This window comes from Panthera onca, chromosome D4 (assembly GCF_046562875.1).
Source record: "Panthera onca isolate mPanOnc1 chromosome D4, mPanOnc1 haplotype 2, whole genome shotgun sequence".
Classification (NCBI taxonomy): domain Eukaryota; kingdom Metazoa; phylum Chordata; class Mammalia; order Carnivora; family Felidae; genus Panthera; species Panthera onca.
Window position 1 is genome coordinate 93,454,794 of NC_138351.1, and position 20,792 is coordinate 93,475,585.

General features: G+C 67.9%; 3 protein-coding genes across 8 annotated transcripts in view; 2 read left to right on the forward strand and 1 right to left on the reverse strand.

Moving 5' to 3' along the window:
- The first annotated feature begins 140 nt into the window (after window positions 1–140).
- Window positions 141–10,006, forward strand: CARD9 (caspase recruitment domain family member 9). Its single transcript, XM_078436232.2, is given in 14 exon segments — window positions 141–1,855; window positions 2,892–3,107; window positions 3,285–3,331; window positions 3,334–3,424; window positions 3,786–4,090; window positions 4,206–4,385; window positions 4,803–4,946; window positions 5,195–5,320; window positions 6,902–7,093; window positions 7,564–7,605; window positions 7,821–7,866; window positions 9,104–9,180; window positions 9,570–9,646; window positions 9,744–10,006. Coding segments are annotated over 13 exon segments (1,611 nt in total). The 5' UTR covers window positions 141–1,855; window positions 2,892–2,923; the 3' UTR covers window positions 9,844–10,006.
- A 110-nt stretch (window positions 10,007–10,116) lies between these two features.
- DNLZ (DNL-type zinc finger) lies at window positions 10,117–12,001 on the forward strand. The gene is made up of 3 exons (XM_060628454.3): window positions 10,117–10,421; window positions 10,800–10,939; window positions 11,747–12,001. Exons 1-3 carry the CDS (start codon window positions 10,221–10,223, stop codon window positions 11,913–11,915), a joined length of 510 nt encoding a protein of 169 aa, XP_060484437.2. The 5' UTR covers window positions 10,117–10,220; the 3' UTR covers window positions 11,916–12,001.
- A 2,181-nt stretch (window positions 12,002–14,182) lies between these two features.
- Window positions 14,183–20,792, reverse strand: part of GPSM1 (G protein signaling modulator 1) — a 28,337-nt gene continuing 21,727 nt past the window's right edge. For 3 of the 6 annotated variants that reach the window (XM_078436229.2, XM_078436226.2, XM_078436224.2), the window contains exons 12-14: window positions 17,948–18,104; window positions 17,265–17,473; window positions 16,134–16,773 (exon numbers count right to left, since the gene is read on the reverse strand). In XM_078436229.2, coding sequence (XP_078292355.2) covers window positions 16,549–16,773; window positions 17,265–17,473; window positions 17,948–18,104 — 591 coding nt within the window. In that variant the 3' untranslated portion in view covers window positions 16,134–16,548. Of the gene's footprint in view, window positions 16,774–17,264; window positions 17,474–17,947; window positions 18,105–18,326; window positions 18,407–20,792 lie in introns of those variants that run through there. The other 3 variants (XM_078436228.2, XM_078436225.2, XM_078436230.2) reach the window with 2 other exon arrangements.

The following is a 20,792-nucleotide window of genomic DNA, read 5'->3' on the forward strand; positions in this document are numbered from 1 at the left end:
GCCCCGGGCTCTTGTGGTCTTGCCCCGAGACTGGGCGTTATGCGGAAGGGTGGGGCCTCCCCTGGCCGTGTGGGGAGCCGGCCGGCCGGGCCTGGGGTCTGAGGAGCCCTCAGTGTGTGTGTTGGGGTGGGGGGTGGGGACTGCCATTTCCATGAGATGCGATTGTGGCCATCAGGCCAGGGGCCTGCCACGAGCTCCCAGGAGGCTGCTGGCCCTGGTGCCACCACAGGTCCTGATGTGGACCTGCTTCTCTGCCAGGTGGGTGCCCAGGAGCAGCGGGCAGCCCGGCTGCCCGCAGGTCACGCGGCGCCCCGGCCCAGCGCCACCTTCCTCCCAGGTGGCCGCTTCCTGGCAGGAGTCTAGGCCCCGGCACCGTCCCCATCTCTGAAGGGCACTCAGCTTCTCCGGGGGCTCTGTTCCCCTTACACGTTGTGTCCCATGCCGTCCGCGTGCACACCTCCCCCCGGGGTGTCCCTGGCGCCCTGCCGGCGGCTGTCCCCCCGCGCGGCTCCGTGTGCCTGCTTTCAGTTTTTGATTTGTGCCCAGTACTGTCTCAGCTGATTTCTACTTCTCCTTGGGACTTCTTTGGCCTGTGGACTATCTAGAGGTTTCTTATTCAATTTTCACATACTTAGGGATTTTCCAGTTAGCTTTTTGTTACTGACGTCTAACTTAACTCTGATACGGAGAACGTGACATTTTTATTACTCAATTCTCACAAACCCCCGCCGTACAGGAAACGCCTTCCTCAGCCTCGTGTTACAAAGTAGGGGAACGGGACCCATTCCCCCGGGACCCAGGGCTGGCTGCTCCTGGAGGCCTCCCAGAGACCTGCAAGGAGAGGCCGGCTGCCTCGGTGCCCCACCCGCACCCAGCTCAGCAGCGTTGACTTGTGCCCGGACCCCTGAGGCTCGAGACAGGACAGGCAGGGAGCCGGTCGGGCGAGAGGCAGCTGCCTGGAGGAGGTGGGGCGGGAGCGCTGGTCAGGACCTGCCTTGCCCGTCCCACCTCTCCTTAGCTGTTGCCTCAACCCGGCAGCCGGCATCTCGGTTCAACCAGTACGGCTGCACCGGTGAGGCGTTGGCCTGGGGGTTCCCGGCACAGCTGAGGGGTGGAGGCCACGGAGGGCTGGTGGCCCTGGCCGCCGGCCCGGGCTCTGCTGGCTGGTCAATACCCCTCTGACACCGGTTTGTGGGGTCATGGGGCATGGCCTCGGGATCCCGGAAGCCTGCCGTCACAGTGCCACGTGTCGTGGCAGAAGTTGTGGAGTGGGGACACCCAGGAGGGGACTAGCTATAGCGCGGGCTGGCGGCCGTGTGGGGTAGGCAAGGTCCCCTCTTTGGACACTGTGCTTCAGCCCTCCGGTGACCAAGGCGCGTGCTGGCCCAGCACCCGGCTGAGATCCCAGGAGTCGGGCCCAATGCCCTCGGGTCTCCACCTGCACCTGGCCAGCTGCCCGTGCTGGTTTCCAGCCGGCCCCTTCTGGAGAAGCCTCTGGAAGCTTGCATCCAGGCCCGATCAGCCCAGCTGGCGAACCAGCCTCCTCCAGCCTTAAGAGGGCCCTTGCCCACGCTTGGGTTTAGTGGTGCCAGGGCTGGGCCTCAGGCCCCAGCGGGACTTCCACTTCCCTGTGCCCCGCCTCCCGGGCCCTGCCAGGCGGGCGAATCAGAAGGCAGCCCCAAAGACCGGCTCCTTCGGGGAGGACCTGCTCGGGCTCCGTGGAGCTAACCAGCACCAGCAGGAAGTGCGAGGCTTTCCTCCCGGGCTGCCGACGGCACCTCCTCCTGTCCGTCGGATCAGGGTGGCCTGGGCTGGCCAGCGTCCCACTGCACGGGTGCCCCTCAAGGACCCTGAGGTAGGTGGGTCTGCCCCCCCTTTCTGAAGGAGGCCGGGAAGATGCCCGGCTCTGCTCAGGGTTCCCGGGGCAGGGAGCAGGGTCCTGGGACAAGGACCCCAGAAGGGCACCAAGTGCCCTGTCCCCCTTCAGAGCCGCCCGGAACCTGTTTGCTCATCACAGGGGGGCTCGCAGCAGGGGGCCAGGTGTGGCACCTGTGGATTTTAGGCAGGAAAGGCAGGGAGCGCTCAATGTCACAAGGGCCATCCCAAGTCGCCGTCTGTTGCTGGCTGGATGGTGTGACTGAGGGCCGCGGGAAATCAGAGAAGCTCCTCCAAAGACCCTGCCTGTTGCCACCTGCGTCTGGGGGCGGGATTCCCACACTGGCTGAGGGCTGCCTGGCGGCAGGTCAGGGCCTCTCTGAACCCACCACCCAGAGGAGAGCACAACCACACGGCCGCCCCTGGTGTGGCCCAGGCCCGAAGGGAGTGGTTCCCGCCTGCCAATGGAAGGGAACAGCGGTGGACGGTCCCAATGTGGATGGCCCCCTTGTCAGGCATGGCCAGGAGCGGGCCTCCGCCTCGGAGAGGAGCCCACAGGTGGCAGGTGCCCGGGACCTGGGAGCCTGCAGAGCGTGCCAGAGTGGCCTTGGGGCTGGCCCCTCTCCCGTGGGCGGTCCACACTCACCCTTCCCGTGCCCGCTGTTGCATCACCAGCCGGCCACCGGAAGGAGAGGAGGCGGTAGGGCTAGGCCTGAGCGGGTGCCACGTCTGGGAAGGAGGAAGTCCCGCACAGCACGGCCTGGCCCCGCCGCCTCCCTCCCCACACCTGCCAGAGAGTCCCTGCCCGTGGGCGGGGGTCACAGAGGCCAGAGCAGGGCATGGGGGTTGTGGGCCACCACCAGCCCCCAGAGCACCTCCACGTCTCCCCCCACGATCGTCAGCACACTGTGGACAGAAAGCCCAGGAGCCGGGGGGGGGGGGCGGGGGGCAGCCGTGCCCAGGGGAGGCCGGGAGCACCGCCCTGGGTGAGCTAGCATCCCGGACACGCCCTCCAGACAGCCGTCCAGAGCGCAGCCGAGCCACCGCCATGTCGGACTACGAGAACGAGGACGAGTGTTGGAGCGCCCTGGAGAGCTTCCGCGTGAAGCTCATCTCCGTCATCGACCCCTCACGCATCACGCCCTACCTGCGGCAGTGCAAGGTGCTGAACCCCGATGACGAGGAGCAGGTGCTCAGTGACCCCAACCTGGTCATCCGCAAGCGGAAAGTGGGTCAGTGCCGCCTCAGCCTGGAGCGCGCCCCTCCCCCGCACAACCCCCCCCCCCCCCAACGGCCCTTTTGCCCCGGGGGCTGTGGCACTTGCGGGCGAGCCGGGCCGGGTGGGCGGCAGGCGGGCCCCGATGGGACCCGGCCCACGGCAGCTCAGCGCCCAGGGCACGTGCTTTCAGGCGTGCTCCTGGACATCCTGCAGCGGACCGGCCACAAGGGCTACGTGGGGCCTTCCTCGAGAGCCTGGAGCTCTACTACCCGCAGCTGTACAAGAAGGTCACCGGCAAGGAGCCCACCCGCGTCTTCTCCATGATTATCGGTGAGGCCTGGGGCCCTCGCCGACAGGCCCGATGGCTCGTCTCCCGAGAGATGAACTGGGGACAGAAGGAAGCGTTGAGGGGCACATGGGAGTGCCGGCATCGGGGCTCTGTGCCGCTGCTTCTCACTCTGGTGGAGGAAAGACAGACCCGTGCTGACCCTGCCCGAGCCCAGTGCCTGCCTGCCTGGGGGCGAGTCAGGATCTCACCCTGCTTCCTCGACAGGGAACACCAGCGCCTTGGGGTGGTGTGCGTCCCCGGAGGGGGCGGGGGTGGGGGGGTGGGGGGCGCTGGTCCTCAAGCCCCGGGGCCAGGAGGCGGTGCGGCGGGGGCAGGCGGGCCCTCTGACGCCGCCGTCCGCAGACGCATCCGGGGAGTCGGGCCTGACGCAGCTGCTGATGAGCGAGGTGCTGAAGCTACAGAGGAAGGCTCAGGACCTGACCCAGCTGCTGAGCTCCAAGGACGACCTCATCAAGGAGCTGCGGGTGAAGGACAGCCTGCTGCGCAAGCACCAGGAGCGCGTGCAGCGGCTCAAGGAGGAGCTGGAGGCGGGCAGCCGCGAGCTCAAGCGCTGCAAGGACGAGAACTACGAGCTGGCCATGCGCCTGGCCCGCCAGAGCGAGGAGAAGGGCGCTGCGCTCATGCGGACCCGCGACCTGCAGCTGGAGGTGCCCGGGCTCCCCGCGGCTGCGGAGCTGCGGGGCTGGGGCGGGGGGGGGGGGGGGGGGGGGGGGGGGGCTGCCGGGCACCGTGCGGCCGGAGGGCTGACAGGGTCTCCCGCAGATCGAGCGGCTCAAGCACAGCCTCATGAAGGCGGAGGACGACTGCAGGGTGGAGCGCAGACACACGCTGAAGCTCCGCCACGCCATGGAGCAGCGGCCCAGCCAGGAGCTGCTGTGGGAGCTGCAGCAGGAGAAGGCCTTGCTGCAGGCGCGCGTGCAGGAGCTGGAGGCCGCCGCGCAGGTGTGGGCGGGGCAGGCGCGGGACTGGGGGCCAATGCGCGGGTGTGGGCGGGGCGGGCGCGGGACTGGAGGCCAATGCGCGGGTGTGGGCGGGGCGGGCGCGGGGCTGGAGGCCGAAGCGCGGGTGTGGGCGGGGCGGGCGCGGGACTGGAGGCCAATGCGCGGGTGTGGGCGGGGCGGGCGCGGGACTGGGGGCCCCCCTGCGGGTGTGGGTGAGACATACGTGGGGCTAGGGGGCCCCGGGTGGGGGTGGCATGCGCGGGACTGGGGGCCCCTTGCGGGTGGGGGGGGGGGTGCAAGCAGGAGCTGGGGGCCCCGGGTGGGGGGCGCCTGGCAGGACGCCGGTGCGGTGCGGAGAGTAGGGCCCCCCTGAAGCCCGGCCGCTTCCCTGCCGCTCTCTCCCCTTCGCCGCCCGCAGGAAGGAACGCCGGACAAGAGCAGCCCGTACATCCAGGTGCTGGAGGCGGACTGGAGGCAGGCGCTGCGGGAGCACCAGGAGAAAGCCAACACCATCCTGTCCCTGCGCAAGGATCTGCGACAGGGCGAGGCTCTGCGCGCCCGGGTACACAGCTGGGGCCGGCTGGGTGGGCTTGGGGGGCTGCCCCGTGCGCACTCAGCTGCACAGCCCCCCTACCTCACTCCTTCCCTGGGGCGGAGGCGCGGGGGCCTGGCCTCCTCTCCCCACACTGCCCCAGGCCAGTCTGGAAGCTGAGGGCCTGCAGGGACCCAGCTGGGCCTGACCAAGGGGCCGGGCAGGGGCGGCGGCGGGGGCGGGCGCGGGCGGTGGGGGCTAGCGGCTGGCTCCCGTAGTGCGTGGAGGAGAAGGAGGTGTTCGAGCTGCGGTGTCTGGCCCTACGGAAGGACTGCGAGATGTACAAGGACCGCATCGCGGCCGTCCTGCAGCAGATGGAAGAGGTCGCCTCCGAGAGGGACCAGGTAGGTGCCGCCTCCCACCTGCCAGGACGCCTGCGGGCGAGGGCGCGGCAAGGGTCGCTCCGGGTCGTGTGGCCTCCAGGGCAGGAGGTTTTAGGGGAGGGCAGTTGTCAGAGTGCTTTTTCTTCCTTTTTATTAAGTTTAGTTACTTATTTTGAGAGAGCACGAGTGGGGGAGGGACAGACAGGGAGAGAGAGAGAGTCCCAAGCAGGCTCCACACTGTCAGCACAGAGCCCCATGTGGAGGCTTGAACCCACGAACTGTGAGATCACGACCTGAGCCAAAATCAAGAGTTGGATGCTTAACCGACTGAGCCCCCCAGGCGCCCCAATATCAGAGTGCTTTTAAATAACAAAACCCATATGTGCTCCTTGAGAGACATGAATGATAGCGAGGTGACCCCCTTCCCCCACCGCCACCCCCGCCTGTTGCCGGGAACCCCATACCCCATAGCGGGTTGTACTTTCAGATTTTGTTTGGTGTACATAAAGTTTCGTTTTTGTGTTAACAAGAACGCAAACTATTGTAATTGGCAAATAGGTTTTTAAATTAAAAAACCGTGGACACCTTGGCTGGCCGCACTCCTGGGAACAGGAGCTGCGCAAGTCCGTCTGGGGCTGCGTCCACTCACTGCTTCCCACCACTTTCCCATCACGTCACCTGGGTCTTTTCTAATCAGCTACACTCAAGTGCTCCGGTGACATTCTGGAGGGTAACCGGCCACCTCTATTGGGAGCCCCTAACTGTGCAGTTACACGTCTGAAGACGTTTCCCACAGGGAGGACGGTAACGCGGAGACAGCTCGGTGCCCCGGTGCTGGACACAGTGGGAAGCGGGGCAGCCCAGCTCACAGCGGGGCTGCTGGAGCAGGGCTCAGCAGGGGACAGCTCGTAGCCACCAGAGGCAGGCCGTCAGCCAGGGACGCTAGGGCCAGGCAGCCGAGGGGAGTGGGTAGGGCCGTCTCAGGTTGGTCCTAAGTGGGAAGCAGGCACAGACATGGCAGTTCTCGGTGATCCATCAAGTCCTGGCTGTTGGGGGCCAACCGTTCTAGGGGACGTGGTTTAGCTTCCTGGATTGTTGGAACGGACAGAAGACCGGTTGTGACTCCGGTAGGGCCCGCCCCCCGCGCCGGGCCGGTCACCGTGGGCGTCGGGCAGGCTGCTGGCTGCTGCTGCGGGTGGGTCAGAGCTGTGTCCTCAGGTGCGGTCCGGCTGTCCCGCGTTTGTACGTGCGGCACGTCCCCCCAGAGGGACGGGCGCGATACGGCACGTTAACACAGTCGCTAACGACCACGTTCCGGACATCAAGCCATGCCAACCCAGTGAAGGCCGTGCAAGGGGCGGAAGCGTGTGCTGGGCGGGGAGGAGTCTCAGGGGGCACGGGGGCCGGCAGGGACTGCTCTGAGATGGAGGCTGCGGGTTTCAGCTTCGCCTTTTCTGAGCCCTCCGCTTCCCATCATGAGCCCCTATTACCTGCGCCAGCCCTCAAGCGCCACCCTAGGCCGGCCGAGAGGCGGGGGCGGGACTGGGGCCTCCAGGCACCCGGCCTCGCCATCCCCGCGCCTGCCCCCGGCCATCCCCGCAGGCCATCGCCACGCGGGAGGAGCTGCACACACAGCACTCTCGGAGCCTGCAGGAGAAGGACGCGCTGCGAAAGCAGGTCCGCGAGCTGGCCGAGAAGGCCGACGAGTTGCAGCTACAGCTGTTCCAGTGCGAGGGCCAGCGGCTGGCCCTGGAGGGCAGACTCAAGCGGCAGCAGCTGGAGACGCTCATCCTGGTGGGTCTCCTGGGGGCTGGGGACCTGCGTAGCGCCCGCTGGGCAGAGCTGCAGCCGCCGTAGGACAGCGGGCAGTGGCCCTCAGGGGCAAGTGTGTCTCCAGAGACCCCAGGCCCACAGGAAGGGCCGCCGGACAGCCCTGGCCCTTGCCCGGATACTTCTTATCTGCCGGTGATCGGGGCGCATCCCCGGCCTTCCCAAGCCCCCTCCGTCCTCTGCAAAGGGCCCTCCTCCTGGTGGGGTACAGGGTGTGGCACAGCTCAGGTTCTGGCAGGCCATTCTGGGTGGCACGAGGGGGAGGGAGAGATGTTCTGGGCAGGGGCCCGAGCCAGTCGTGGCCTGGAGAGGAGGACCTCCCCGGAGCACAGCGGCTGGCCTGGGGCCCCTCACCACGCCCCATGCTACCCCATGCCTGGGGGTGACTGCGTTTCCCCACGTCCTGCTGATGGCCTCCTCCTCTGTGACCACAGAGCTCTGACCTGGAGGACAGCTCACCCAGGAACTCCCAGGACGTGAGTGTAAACCTCAGGGTAGGCTCTGGGCCACAGCTTCTGCCAGACCACAGTCCCCTGTGGGAGCTGGGCCAGCCGCTCTTCTCCCAGGCGTTAGGGGGGCAGAGAGGCCTTCCTGCCCGGTTGCCAAAGAGCAGCACAGCAGGGGAGGTGGGCAGGGGAGGTGGGTCTCGGGAGGGTGGCCACCTAACTGGATGCCTGTCTCTCCCTGGAAGCTCTCGCTACCCCCGGACCTGGAGGCCACCCGGCTGTCAGACAAAGGTGAGGAGGGGAGCGGCCTCTCACGGACGAGTCTGGCCAAGGCCTACTCGTCGCCCTGACTTGGCACCAGCCCTGACCCTGGGCGCGCACGGCCCCATCCACTGATCCTTCACAACCTGACCTTACGGTTGGAAACATTGAGGCTCAGAGGCACGAGAAATCCTCCAGGCTCCCCAGCGAGCAGACGAGAGCCCGTGTGCAGGGCCCGTGCCCCATCTCCAATGTTGAGAGCGCGTCCCTCCATCGGAGCCCACTCTGGGTCCGGAAGGCAGAGTGTGGCCTTCTGCTCTCCCCCGGCGTCTTCCTGGGTAGGGGGCAGGGCAAGTCCAGTGTAGGAGATGCAAACAGCGGGGAAGGTGGGCCATCTCAGGGCCAGGCACAGGGGCAGCAGGGAGATGGCCTGGAGGAGTGAGGAGGGCTCAAGGGGTTCTCTCTGAACGTGGCTGTCAGAGGGGAGGTGGGGAGGGGCCACCTCAGGGGTGGTGCGGGAGGCCAGACAGACGTCCTCAGCATCGGGCCTCGCCACCGGTCTCCAAAGAAGGCAAAAGGGAAGCAGCCAGTGCAGAAGCGAGGGAGCTGGGAAGCCTGCTGCTGCCTGGAGACCTGAGCTACAGGCCACGGAGCCAGTCCCAACATGGGGGCAGGCGGTCAGGACCCAGCAGACACTGAGTGTTGGGGGGAGGTCTGGGAGCCCCAACCCAGGGGTGGCATGGCCCCTCGAAAGAGTCAGGACGGGCTTCAGGTCAGAGGCCTGACCTTCACAGGCTCTGGCCTCTTCCCCTGTGATGTTGCTGAGACTGGATGTCCAGTCTCCCATCATGGCCAGTTAGGGGAGCCAGCCCATCAGAGCACCTTCTGTTCGAGGGTCCTGAGCCCTGGGCCCGTGCAGGCCCGGACAAATTCTGAGGGGACCTGGCAGCCTGGAACGTTCTGTTTCCAACTGATGCAGTGCCCCGGCCCCCACCCGGAGGAGCAGGGTTGGATGCTGGGGCACTGCCTGGTGGGCTTCCAGCAGCCTCTGCCTGCCTAGAGGGAGTCAGGAGTGGGGAGTGACATCTCTGAGCCCCAGTCCCCTCATCTACACAATGGGAGACCTCTAGGGGTCCGAGTGAGGACCCAGGAGATGATGCAGGACTGGCCCAGAAGCAGCGGGGGTGAGCAGGTGGCCGGGTGTTGACTATGCTAAGCGTGGTCCCAGCTGCTGGGTGGGACCCACAGGCCTAACTCTCCATTCCAGGTGGCCCCGCCAACAGGGACAGCCCACAGCAGCCCCCTGAGGCTCTGCAGGAGGAACCGCTTCCACTGATCCCCAGCGTAAGGCTTCCTGGGGCGGGGGGGCAGGGGTCCCTGCAGCCCTAGGATGCCCCCGACACGGGCTTCCGTGTGACGGCGCCCAGGGAGGGTGACTGTTCAATGTGGATGCCTGGGGGTGGTTGCAAGGGTCTCTGCCCAGTGCGGTCTTGGGGTGCGCTGTTGGAAACAGGAAGCCTAGTCCTCCCTTCCCGGACGAAGCAGCCTGGTCGGGACAGGGCGTGGCAGCCGCGGAAAGCCTGTCTCCTGTGCGGCTCTGGGTGGGAGCAGGCGGCCCCGCGCGCTGTCGTAGAAGGGACGCCGGCTTGGAGCCCGCGCCAGGCTGGCTCTGTGTCCCAGGGGCGGGGAGGGGGGGGGGTCCCCTGGGAGCCTGAGCCGCTCTCCTCCGCCAGAACGCCGGCCTGAGCGGCGGCGAGCCCCCGGAGAAGGAGCGGCGGCGCCTCAAGGAGAGCTTCGAGAACTACCGCAGGTGCGCCGCGCGGGCGGTGGGCGGCCCCAGGCGGGCTTCGGGAGAGCCGGCCGAGGAGGGGCGCTGCCGCCTTGCTGACACCCGCTCGCCCCTGCAGGAAGCGCGCCCTCAGAAAGCTGCAGCACGGCTCGAGGCAGGGGGAGGCGGACTGGGAGAACACCACGGGCAGCGACAACACCGACACGGAGGGCTCCTAGCCAGCCCGGCATGCGAGGAGGACGGGGCGCCGAGCCCGAGGGGCGCAGGCACGCCGGCGCCCACGCACCGTGATTTGCACAGGCGTGCTCTGTCTGTGCGACGCAGATGCGTGCAGCAGTGTCAGAAATGCAGTTTCATAAATAAAGGACTGCCGTCCCAGCACCGCCGCCTCTGGTGGCTTCGCTCCCGCGTGTACCTCCCAGCCGCGCGTGCACCTCCCGCCTCCAGGGGGCAGTAGAGCACAGCCTGCCCGTCGGCGGACGGAAGCCGGAAAGGGCCGCTTCCGTCGAGTGCCCGCTTCCAAGATGGCGGCTGCGCGGCCTCAGCGAGGCGGGGCGAGGTGGGGCAAAGCGGGAGACCGAGGTCGGAGGGCGGGATGCTGCGGGCCGCGCTGGGGCGCGTTGGGCCGCTGCTAAGCCGCACGCGGCCCCGGGGGCCCGGCCTGAGGTGGCTGTGGGGACGCGGGGCAGGCCCAGGGGCCGCGGGGAGAAGGCGGGCCGGGGTCTGGGGCTGGCGGCGCTTGAGCTCGGCTCCGGGGCCCGGGTCCGCGCACTACCAGCTTGTCTACACTTGCAAGGTGAGCGCGCAACGGGTCCAAGACTGGGTCTGCATCTGGTGCTGCCTGGCGCGGCGGGATAGAGGTGCCCTGTGCCCGCGGCACGACAGCATGAAGGGGCAGGGCTATCCGGGGGGGCGGGTTCTTTCCTGGAGAGAGGTGAGGCTACATTCGGGGGCGGGCCTTTCCAGGAGAGGGGTGGGCCTGCGCGGAGGGGTGGAGTTATTTCCCAGAGGCGGGGCCTTTCCCGGATCGGGGTGGGCTGTCTCAGAAAGGGCCGGCCCTTCCGGAGAGGGCAGGCCCTGCCCAGGGATGGAGTTAATCCTCAGAGGGGGCGGGGTCTTCCTTGAGGGGCGGGGCTAAGTACTTGGACTCACCTGGGCTGCGGGTCTCCCCCAGGTCTGTGGGACTCGGTCCTCCAAGCGCATCTCCAAGCTGGCCTATCACCAGGGCGTGGTCATCGTGACCTGCCCCGGCTGCCAGAATCACCACATCATCGCCGACAACCTGGGCTGGTTCTCAGACCTGGATGGGAAGAGGTGAGGCTGCCTGGACAGGGGTGGGGGGACAGAGGCCTGTGTGCCAGGGCTGGCCTGGTGGGTCAGGAGCCCCGCCCCACCTTTCCCTGGGGCGCCCTTCCAGTCCACTTCCCCAGCCTTGTCAATGCAGGAGGAGCCGTTAAGTTTAAGTTTCAGGTGAACAAGGAACTTCAGCATAAGTAAGTCCCCAGGAGAGACTTGTTTTTCTTTGCTAAACTTTTCCGCCCTAGACCAGCCCACTTTGGTCCTGCTTCACTGCCTGACCTCTGCCCTCACCGGTGTGGCCTTTGGGGTCTGCAAGACCCAGTTACGTGTCAGGGCTCTGGGCCCCCGCTAAAGTGAGGGGTCAGACTAGGCGACTCTTGCAGCCGTGACTCCCTTTCATTCTGTGGCTCCTTCCTTCCCCTGCAAAGTTTTGTGCAGTGCCCGCTCCCAAGCAGGGTCCTAGCTCCTCTTCTGCCAATGCTGGCTGGTCGGTCACACCAGACCTGGGGCGTGTGTGAGGCGGTGTGGACCCCTCCTGTGGAGAGCAGTGGGGGCAGTGGTCAGGATCCTCCTGGCCGGTGGCCCCGGGCACTTCAGTTCGGCTTCTGAGCAAGTGTCCGTCCTACTTGTGAATGGGATGGTAACAGCACCTTCCTCTGGGGGCTCTGGAGGTCCCTCAGGTCAGCACGCAGGGCCCTTGATGGCACACCAGTGTGGGGACCCACATTCCTGGCTCGAGCCCGGCCTTGGGGTTCCCCTGAAGGACCAAGGTACGGGATGGGCTCTGGGCCTGGAGTGTCACGGTGCCTCCTCGTCTCTCAGGAATATCGAAGAAATCCTGGCGGCCAGAGGGGAGAAGGTGTGCCGAGTGGCTGGCGATGGGGCCCTGGAGCTGGTTTTAGAGGCTGCAGGGAACTCCAAATCTACCTCTGCTCCAGAAGCGAGTGAGGACCAGGATCCCACTCACCCTGGCAAGACGGAGCCTAGCTGACCCTGCCTCTGCCTTCAAAAAGATGCTTCAGCCCTGGGCCCTTCCGGACTTGCCTGTTTTCTGTCAATAAACAAACATCACTCGGACACGATGGGCCCTGGGGCCTTCTTGTTGTCCCTGGTTCCAGAGTCCGAAACGACTCCCAGGAGCCCTGCCAGGTGCTGCTGGCCGGGGCCTTCTGCAGCAGCAAGACCCTGGCCCTCCCCTGTCCCCCTGCACAGAGGACTCGGCTTCCAGCTGCGTCCGTGTGGGGAGCGGCCGGATGGGGAGCCTGAGCCCCTCCGGGCCGTGGCCGGGTGGCCCTGGGCAGGTCCCTTTGCCCCTCCGAACCTCTGCCTTCCCAGCAGAAGATGAAGACCCTAACGGTGATGCCCGGTCAGGTGAAAGGACAGGAAGACAAGGTTTAGGGCAGGTGTGGGGTGGCTCAGACTCGCGGCTCCGGCCTTGCTGGGTCTGGGGGAGGCCTAGAAGGGATGGCTGACCAGCCACTGGTCTTCCTGGGGAGGATCAGCACCCCCCGCCCCGCCCCCCGTGGGTCCTGTCCCTCTGGCCAGACACAGGGCGGCTCTCCAGACCTTCCTTCCTCCCGTGCTACCTGCCATCCCCCTACACCTGGACAGCGCTCAGGAGCCAGCGCCGACCTCAGCCCTGACCCTTGGCTGCCGGCCAAACGAAGTCAGCAAATCAGGCCGCTCGCTGTGGCCACAGCTGAGCCCGGTGGCCGTGGGGGCGAGGGGGTGGGAGTGTTGGCTGCTGTCTGACGGGCGGGGCCGTGTGCCCCACGTTTGAGATCGAAGCGTGTTTATTTCCAGAAGCGTGACCTTCACCACTAATCACCAGCCGCAGTCTCGCAGATCCTGGCAGGATCCGGGCTCCTGACTCTGCGCCCCCATCAGCGCCCGGAGCTTTGTCATTGTTCTGCGGGGCGTTGACAGTTTGTGCTTCGACTCGATTACCCCCTGTCTTTCCCCTGGCAGACAACCGTCTATTATTCCCCCTCAGTGCCTCCTGTGCCGTTTGTGGAGACTGCCGGCCTGGGTGCTCAGCCAGCCCCCCGGGCAGGGGAGGGGGGCTGCTCCCCGACGCGGGCACAGGAGGCAGGGCTGGGCCTGGGCCTAGCCGCTCACTGTCCCCAGAGGGTTGAGACCAAAGTTCGGCGGCGGGAGGGGGGATGGCGGGCAGGGACACTGCTGGACTGACAGTGCAGAGCCGGGCACAGGAGGGCGGCCCAGGCCAGTCCCTCCCTTCACAGATGGGGAAACTGAGACCTGTGGTCTGGACATGGGTATAGACCATACGTTCCACCTGCTGTATTCTAATGCTTGATGGCTGGGCCCTGCCGACCCTGGGGGCACTGCCCCTCCCAGGGTTAGTGCCTGGAGATGGGAAAAGACTCGCCCCTGAGTGCACCCCGTGGCCAGGTACCAGCCAACCAGGGGCGGCCCCCACTCCCAGAGCCACTCAAGCTTCCTGCGCTGTCGCTTCCTGTGGAAACCACAGCCCTTGGAGCCTTTAGCATGTGAGCCACTGAGAGACAGCATGGCACCCCGTGCTATTGGACCGCAGAGCCTGGTCAGGGCACCAGGGTTCCCGGAGCACCAGAACTACTGCTTCGGGGGGCTCTAGTGACAGCTCCCCGGGGCCCCTGCAGGTGCAGATCCTGATGGCACCCTGCAGCTCCGACCAGCTTTTGCCCTCCCGGTGCCCCCTCGCCCTCAAGGGTCTCCTGACCCCCCACTCCTGCCCCCGCTGTCAGGCCTCCTGTGGTCACGTGGGGGCCCCATGCCGAGCGGGTCACTGGGAGTTTGGTGAGCGAGGCCTCTCCCGAACCCAGCATCTCTCCGCCTGGGGACACAGCGCCTTATGACAGCCGTTGGGTGGGGGTGTCACCCCCAAGCCAGCTCCTCGGTTGCACCCCCACAGACCGCGGCCCGGCACACATCCGCCAGCGGTGCCCGGGGTCCCGGGCACCCCACGCCTCCCTTGCTCCGTGGCCCCAGCAGGTCCTGGGCAGGTGAGCCGCAGCCCTGCATCGGTGGGGACTCAGGACTGGAAAGGTGCCTGCGCTTCGTGTGACGTGGTCCACTTAGGACCGAGACGGCCCCTCCCAGAGCAGAGGACGGCGGGGTCAACCTGTCGCCAAGTGGCTGGCCGCCACTGGCTGGTCACCCCGCCGTGGGCTTGCTTCCCCAGGTAAGGTTGGCCACCTGGGCCCTCCCAAAGGACCAGCATCCCCGCACCCTTACACTAACCCTGACGCGACAGCATTCACTTGGCAGACTTTATTTTTTTGGGAAAAACAAAAAACCATGTACCTCTTGGGTTGGAAAGGACCCACTGACAACAGGGCAAACACGTGTGAGCAATAAATATGCTTGTACATTCAAGTATGTGGGGGCCCGAGGGGGGCCCGTGTTCTGGCATCTGGCCCCCCCACACCCCGGGCTCCCACCCACACCTTTCAGAGCATCAGAGCCCAGGGCCCCCAGGCCGTACTGCGGGGTGGGGGTCCGGCCGCCTCCCCCGCCAGGAGGGCCTCTGAGAAAGATGGAGGGAGCCCAGCTGGGGCACTGCCTGAGGAGGACGTGGCCACCTCACGCCCTGGGGGCCGCGGGGCTGGGCGGGGGGGGGGGGGGTGGCTCTCCAGAAGGGCTGGTGGCGGGCCAAGGCAGGGGCCTTTCCTGCACAATCCCATGGGTGGGCTTGGCTGTGTGGGGGCTGGACCCTCCCCATAGAAGGCAGTGATGTCACCTTCCCAGCTTGGGGCGCAGCGAGGGCTGGGTGCCCAGGGTTGGGCCGAGCTGAACCCCCCCCAGCTTTTGCCGCCGGCCCCCGGGCCTGCCGCAGTCCCTGTCCTGGGCCTCTGTCCTGTCCTGCTCTGTCCCTGGGCCTCGGAGCTTGGAGTTGAGGGGTGTAGCCCCACCATCCCCACCCATCCACTGCCCCTGCCTGTTCAAGACTGGGTGCTGGCTGGGGGTGGGGGGCTGAAATGCCAGGACCTGGTGGCTCTGTGTGGGGGCACCTGGCCTGCCTCCGCTGCTGTGTCAGGTTCCAGGCTGAGACCACCTCGCACCTTCTCTAGGTGGAGAAGGGAGGTGGGAGGGCCGAAGGGCTGGGAGGGACCCCTCCCTGTGGGAGAGAGGCTGGGACTGGGGCAAACAGGTTCCATCATCCCAGGACCACCTCTGGGAGGACGGAAATGTCCGTGTCATTGGTAAGCCCCACAGAAAAGCCGTCAGAGGGGCCTTTGGGGACTTAAGGGAGGCAACAGCATCTTCACATTTGCCAGGCAGGAGGGAGCTGGGCAGGGCAGAGGGGCGCCACGGAGGGTTTGGACCCAACAAGCTGCAGGCCTGGGGCGGGGGGAGAGCCGGGCCTGGGGCAGGGAGAGAGCTGGGCCTGGGGCAGGGGGAAGGCTGGGCCTGGGGCAGGGGGAGGGCTGGGCCTGGGGCAGGGAGAGGGCTGGGCCTGGGGCAGGGAGAGAGCTGGGCCTGGGGCAGGAAGAGAGCTGGGCCTGGGGCAGGGAGAGAGCTAGACCTGGGGCAGGGGGAGGGCTGGGCCTGGGGCAGGAAGAGAGCTAGACCTGGGGCAGGGGAAGGGCTGGGCCTGGGGCAGGGGGAGGGCCGGGCCTGGGGCAGGGGGAGGGCCGGGCCTGGGGCAGGGAGAGAGCTGGGCCTGGGGCAGGAAGAGAGCTAGATCTGGGGCAGGGGAAGGGCTGGGCCTGGGGCAGGGGGAAGGCTGGGCCTGGGGCAGGGAGAGAGCTAGACGTGGGGCAGGGGGAGGGCTGGGCCTGGGGCAGTGGGAAGGCCTGGCAGGCCTGCGGGAGGCCCGTGTACCACCCGGGGGCTGCTCTAGGACAGGAGCACAGCCACCCTCCAGGGCAGCCCTGACCTGAGCCTGCCACCCTGGGAGGGAGCCGATGTGGGGGCTGTGTGCCCAGCGTCTGCCACAGCGGAAAGGGCCAGAGGGCTCGGAGCCTGTGCTCAGCCGTGGCCTCCAGAGGAACGGGCTTCTGGGCAGATGACCGTGAGCTCTCCGCCCCCCCACCCCCCCACCCCGGCCCCGAGTCCAGGAGCGGGGGTGGGGCCGGCCTGGCTGCAGTCACAAGGCCTTAGGTGGCGCCAGGCTGGCACTGCTGCCGGGGCTCGGGTCTCCCGCCGACCTCCTGCTCCGGGCTCCCGGCGAGGTCGACCCGCTGTTCGTCCATCCGCTTGGCCTGCACCCTCTGGATGAGGCTGAAGAAGTCCTCGTCAGGCATGGTGGGGCCTCGGGGCAGCACGTCGGGAGGCGGGCAGCGCTGGTCGTCGATCCTGGCGGACTGGGCAGACACAGACACGGGGGTTGGCCTCGGAGGGCCCCCCCCCAGCAGCTGGGCCAGTGCTCGGCGGCCTCGGGCACCACTCCCAGGCGGGGGCCGCTGTCCAGCCGCAAGGCCGGCTCGGGAGGGCCTCCCTCCGTGCACCTGTACCATCGGCTCCGCGGGCACACCAGCAGCCCCGGCCCCGGGGGCGAGGGGCCTCCCCCCCGGGCTGCCCAGGGGCAGAGGACCGAACGATGCCCGCCAGACACGGGGTGAGGGTGCCGCCGGGCGGCCTTCCCGTGCCGCTCCCAAGGCCCCCCGATGGTGGTGCGTTCAGGAGCCCCGCGGACAGGACCGGGGGCTCCCGGCGCCCGACGTGCGGAGGGGCTGGGGCTGGCGTGGGGCCGACGAGGCCTTTGGGCTTCTCTGCGGGGTCTGGAGCAGAAAGGCCGGCAGCTGGTGCGGCCATCGGAGCCGGTGCGGCCGGGGGCTGGGGGCTCTCTGTAGGGCCGGCTTTGAGGCTCGTCGGACTCGCCCGGGGCCGCGCCTTGCTCGGCTCTGCGGAACGAACGGCACGTCCGGAAACTGCAGCGGCCCACACGGGCCACGCGGCTGCCCTTCCTGCAGCCGTTCCACGGGCTTCCTGACACCGTTGCCTGCCGTCTGGCCTTGCCCCAGCCGGGGCGGGTGGGGGGCAGCGGCAGGTGGCCGGACCCCACAATGGTGAGAGCCCTCCCTGCTCGGGGCTGACACCTGGCCCGAGGCCACCACGTTGGGGACCCGGTGCTCCCCCCCCAGCTAGAGCTCCTGTACTGTGAGGGGCGGCTGAGGACATCCGAGGTGACCTCTGGGGGGTCCCAGGAGGGGCCTCAGGTCTGAGCACTCACAGGCACTCAGTTCCCATCCGGCCAGAGACGGAAGGACCAGAGCCAGCTCCCGGCAGGAGGAGCCCCCGCCCAAGACGAGGGCAGAGGGGCACCGGGCCACCTCGGGGCTGGGGTGGGGGCAGGCAGGCGAGCGCCCCCAGCCTCCCCTGACCGCAGGCCCACCTGGCACTTGATGAGCATGTTGAAGAACTCGTCCCCAGGCTCCTGCGGGTCCCCGTCGGCACGCAGGTGTCCCAGGTTGTTGTGGGTGATGCGGAGCCCGGGCAAGCTGCCTACGCTGGCACGCTGGTCGTCCAGCCGGCGGCTCTGCGAGCTGGCGATCAGGTCGAAGAACTCTTCGGTCTGCGGGGAGGCCGTCAGCGAGGGCCGGGCTGTGGGGGACAAGGTGCAGGGAAGGGGACCCCACGAGGCGGGTCAGGCTGGAGCCCAGCCCAGCCCACCACACTCCTGGGCACACGGGGCTCCCAGCGGTGGCTCCGCGGACCCCGGACCCCGGACCCCGGACCCCGGCTGCTCTCAGCTGCCTCTGCCATTTGCCCCACACCCGCTCAGGGGCTTCTAGAAGGTGCCGGAGGAAAGCCTTGCTTCCCACGCCTGCTCCGAGACAGAGATGCCCTGACACGGTGTTCCGGAGGGCGGACATGATTACACACTTCCCGGGACACAGGCTTGGGCGAGCGGGGGACGAGGAGCTCACGGTGACAGGGGGCACTTTTGCAGCTGGTGCACCCGCCCTTTGGGAGCAAGGGCTCAGGGGGGCACGACGGTGGAGGGAGGGGGCTGAGCCTGGCCCAGCCCCCCTCCAGGACAAGAGGAGCTCTCTGGGTGGGGGGGGGGGCACTCACCGACCCTCTCCTCCAGGCTGGGGGCGGCGGTGGCCTCGGCGGCCCCGGGCTGACCCTCCTCCAGGGGACAGCGCTGGTCATCCATGCGGCTGCTCTGGAACTTGCTCAGCAGGTCAAAGAAGCAGTCCTCGTCGGAGGACGGGGCCCGAGGGATGCTCTGGGGGGCAGGGGCAGTCAGCGCCGGCTCTGGCCCAGCCCCTCAGACCCCTGTGCACCCCTGAGGGAGCCGCGCGGCCTGGGACAAGGTTGGGACCCTCACCCCACCTGCCCCGCCTCCGCCATCCTCCCAGACGTGACGTTGCCACCCGCCCCCTACTTGCCCCAACGCGGTTCAGCAGCCGCCACCGCCCCGGCCCCGCCCCTGGACACTATCACACACCGTGGCAGCCCCCGCAGTGAGCTCCCCTCTGCCCACGCCTCTGGGGCTCTGGCACCCAGCACAGCACTCCCCAGCGGCTGCTGAATGAACAAACGAAGGAGCGAGTGAGTGACGGGGCCCTCGGCAGGCAGGGAGCCTCACGAGCCATTTTGTGTATCACACTGGTCTGTACCAGGGTCCTGGCAGCAGTGACGGCGGACCCAGAGGTGCCAGCGACATCAGGGCAGATCACCAAAGGCAAGGAGCCAGAGCTGGGGGAGGCGAGGCCTGCTGTGTTCCACCCTAGTCCCATCCCTTCTGGGGTTCGGGTCCTGGACCAGCGGACAGGCCCAGAGGACGCAGATGTGCGGGGTGTTCAGGCTAAAGCACCCTCCGCGTACTGGCCAAGGTGACCAGGATCTGCTCTGGATGGCTGGGGGGCAGAGTCTGGACATGCTGGGAGCACGGGGACTCTGGCAGGCACTGTGAGTGTTCAGCCTGGGTGGCAGGAGGGCTGACCCTGGGGCAACCTGCTAGGTCCAGGCAAGCCCCACCGATGGGACCAGGGAGGGGCAGTGAGAAGCGGGAGAGGGCCTTGGACAAGCCCCCTCCCACGCTGAGCCTCGGTTTACACATCCATAGGAGAGCAAGCTGGAGGCACCGGTCTCTTGGCCCCCCCAAGGGCAGGCGCCCCCACTAGCCTCCCCACGTCTGGTCCAGAGCCCCGAGTGCTGACTGACGGATGGGGTGGCTTCCGGAGATCACCTTGGCTGCAGACCGGTGCCTGCCCCACGTCCTCCCTGCCTCCGGTGTCCCCTGCCCGGCCCTGTCCTTCCCCCTCCCAGCTGGCTGGTGGCCTCCTGGGGGCCCCTCAAAGCTGGGCTCATGGAGACCACACGGCAGAAATGTCACCTAGCGGGGCCTGGCTTGGTCCTCGAATTCCCGACGACCCCTCGCCAGCCCACTGCAGACACTGAGGGAGGGGAGCTTGCACACCTCCAGCCAGGGGCAGCCCCAGGGACCCCACGAGCAGGCCCAGCCTGGGCTCCCAGGTTCAGAGCCGGGCTCAGGCTGCGGGGCCACAGGGGCAGGGAGGGACAGCAGAGTGGGTGGTTCTGTGCGTGAGACCTGCCAGCAGGTGGCAGCTCGGAGGACAGAGACCCCAGCCGGGCTCTCAGGTCCCCCTCCCCGCCCCCCAACCTCCTGTCCCAGCAACGCAGGCCTAGAGCCAAGGCTGGGGGTGGTTCAAGATCCCCCCGACTCACGACTCTGCTCTGCTGCGCCCCGGCCTAAGACCCCACAGATCCCAGGGCACAAGGCACCGAGGGCTCAGGGGGCACCCCGGCCAGGGGGCTGCACTTGGTCAGGGCCTCCTGGGGGAACTGCAGGCAGGATGGCCAGGGCCCAGCATCAAGCTCCGCACTGGTGGGGGCCGCACAGGTGCCTCCCCCGGGGAGGTCGCTTGGGGCCCCAGACTCAGCCAGGTGTGGGGGTAAGCACAGCACCACCCCACCACAGGGGACAGTCGCTGCTCCTGGCCCCCGACCCTGGCATCTGGCCCCAGCTGGGGCCCCCCAGGTGAACTGTGGGCCGGGCGAACAGAGCCAGGCCTCTCCCGGGAAAGAGGTAGCCCTGGGACCCCTCTTCTCTAGACACAGGCCCCCAGCACTCCTCCAACCCCCCGTGGGCTGACCTCGGGGCTCAGGGGCACCCCTGAAGTAGGGCGGCATCTGCCCAGAGGCTTCTCGGGGACCCCAGCAGCACAGCAGAGGGCTGGGCCGAGAGGGCCCTGTGCGGCCATCCAGAGACAACCCCACAGCAGAGCCATCCTGGGCCACCTGTGAAGGGCTGGCGCTCCCCTTGTTGGGGGGGTTTGGGGCTGAGGCCGCAGGTGCACAGGGTGAGGCTCCAGACAGCAAGGAGGCCCCGCCCCCCTCGATTAGGACAGCACCCCGGGTCCTAACAGGACGTGCCCCCACCTCTCCTCTGCCCCTGCCTCTGGCTCCTTCTGTCTCAGGGGGTCTCCGAGCCCCTCCTGCTGGAGTGCCAGCCCGGGTCTTGCAAACCCCCCGCGCCCCCCAGGCCCTGGGCTGCCCCCCTGCAGCCCCCCAACCTGCTGGCCGGGGTTCCTGAGGCCCCAGGCCCCGAGGGGCGGGGGAGGTGGCTGGACTGGTGCACCAGCCCAGGAGGAGAGCTCCGCTCTGCCCCCATCCTGCTTCCCACCGGCCCCTGTGCTCCCTGAGCCTCCCCCTGTAGGGGACCCCACACTCACGCTGGGCACGCAGCTCCCTCCAGCAGCTGGGCACGCAGCTCCCTCCCTAAGCGCTGTCTACTGTGGGGCGCTCCACCATGCGGTGCCCTGCCGCCTCGCTGCCCCTGTTGGCTCAGTGCTTAAATAGGACCCGGGAGAGGGCCCTCCCCGCCCCGGCCCCCCCACTGCACTCGCTCCCGCAGCCGCGTACGAACACGCGCACGCACACACATGCT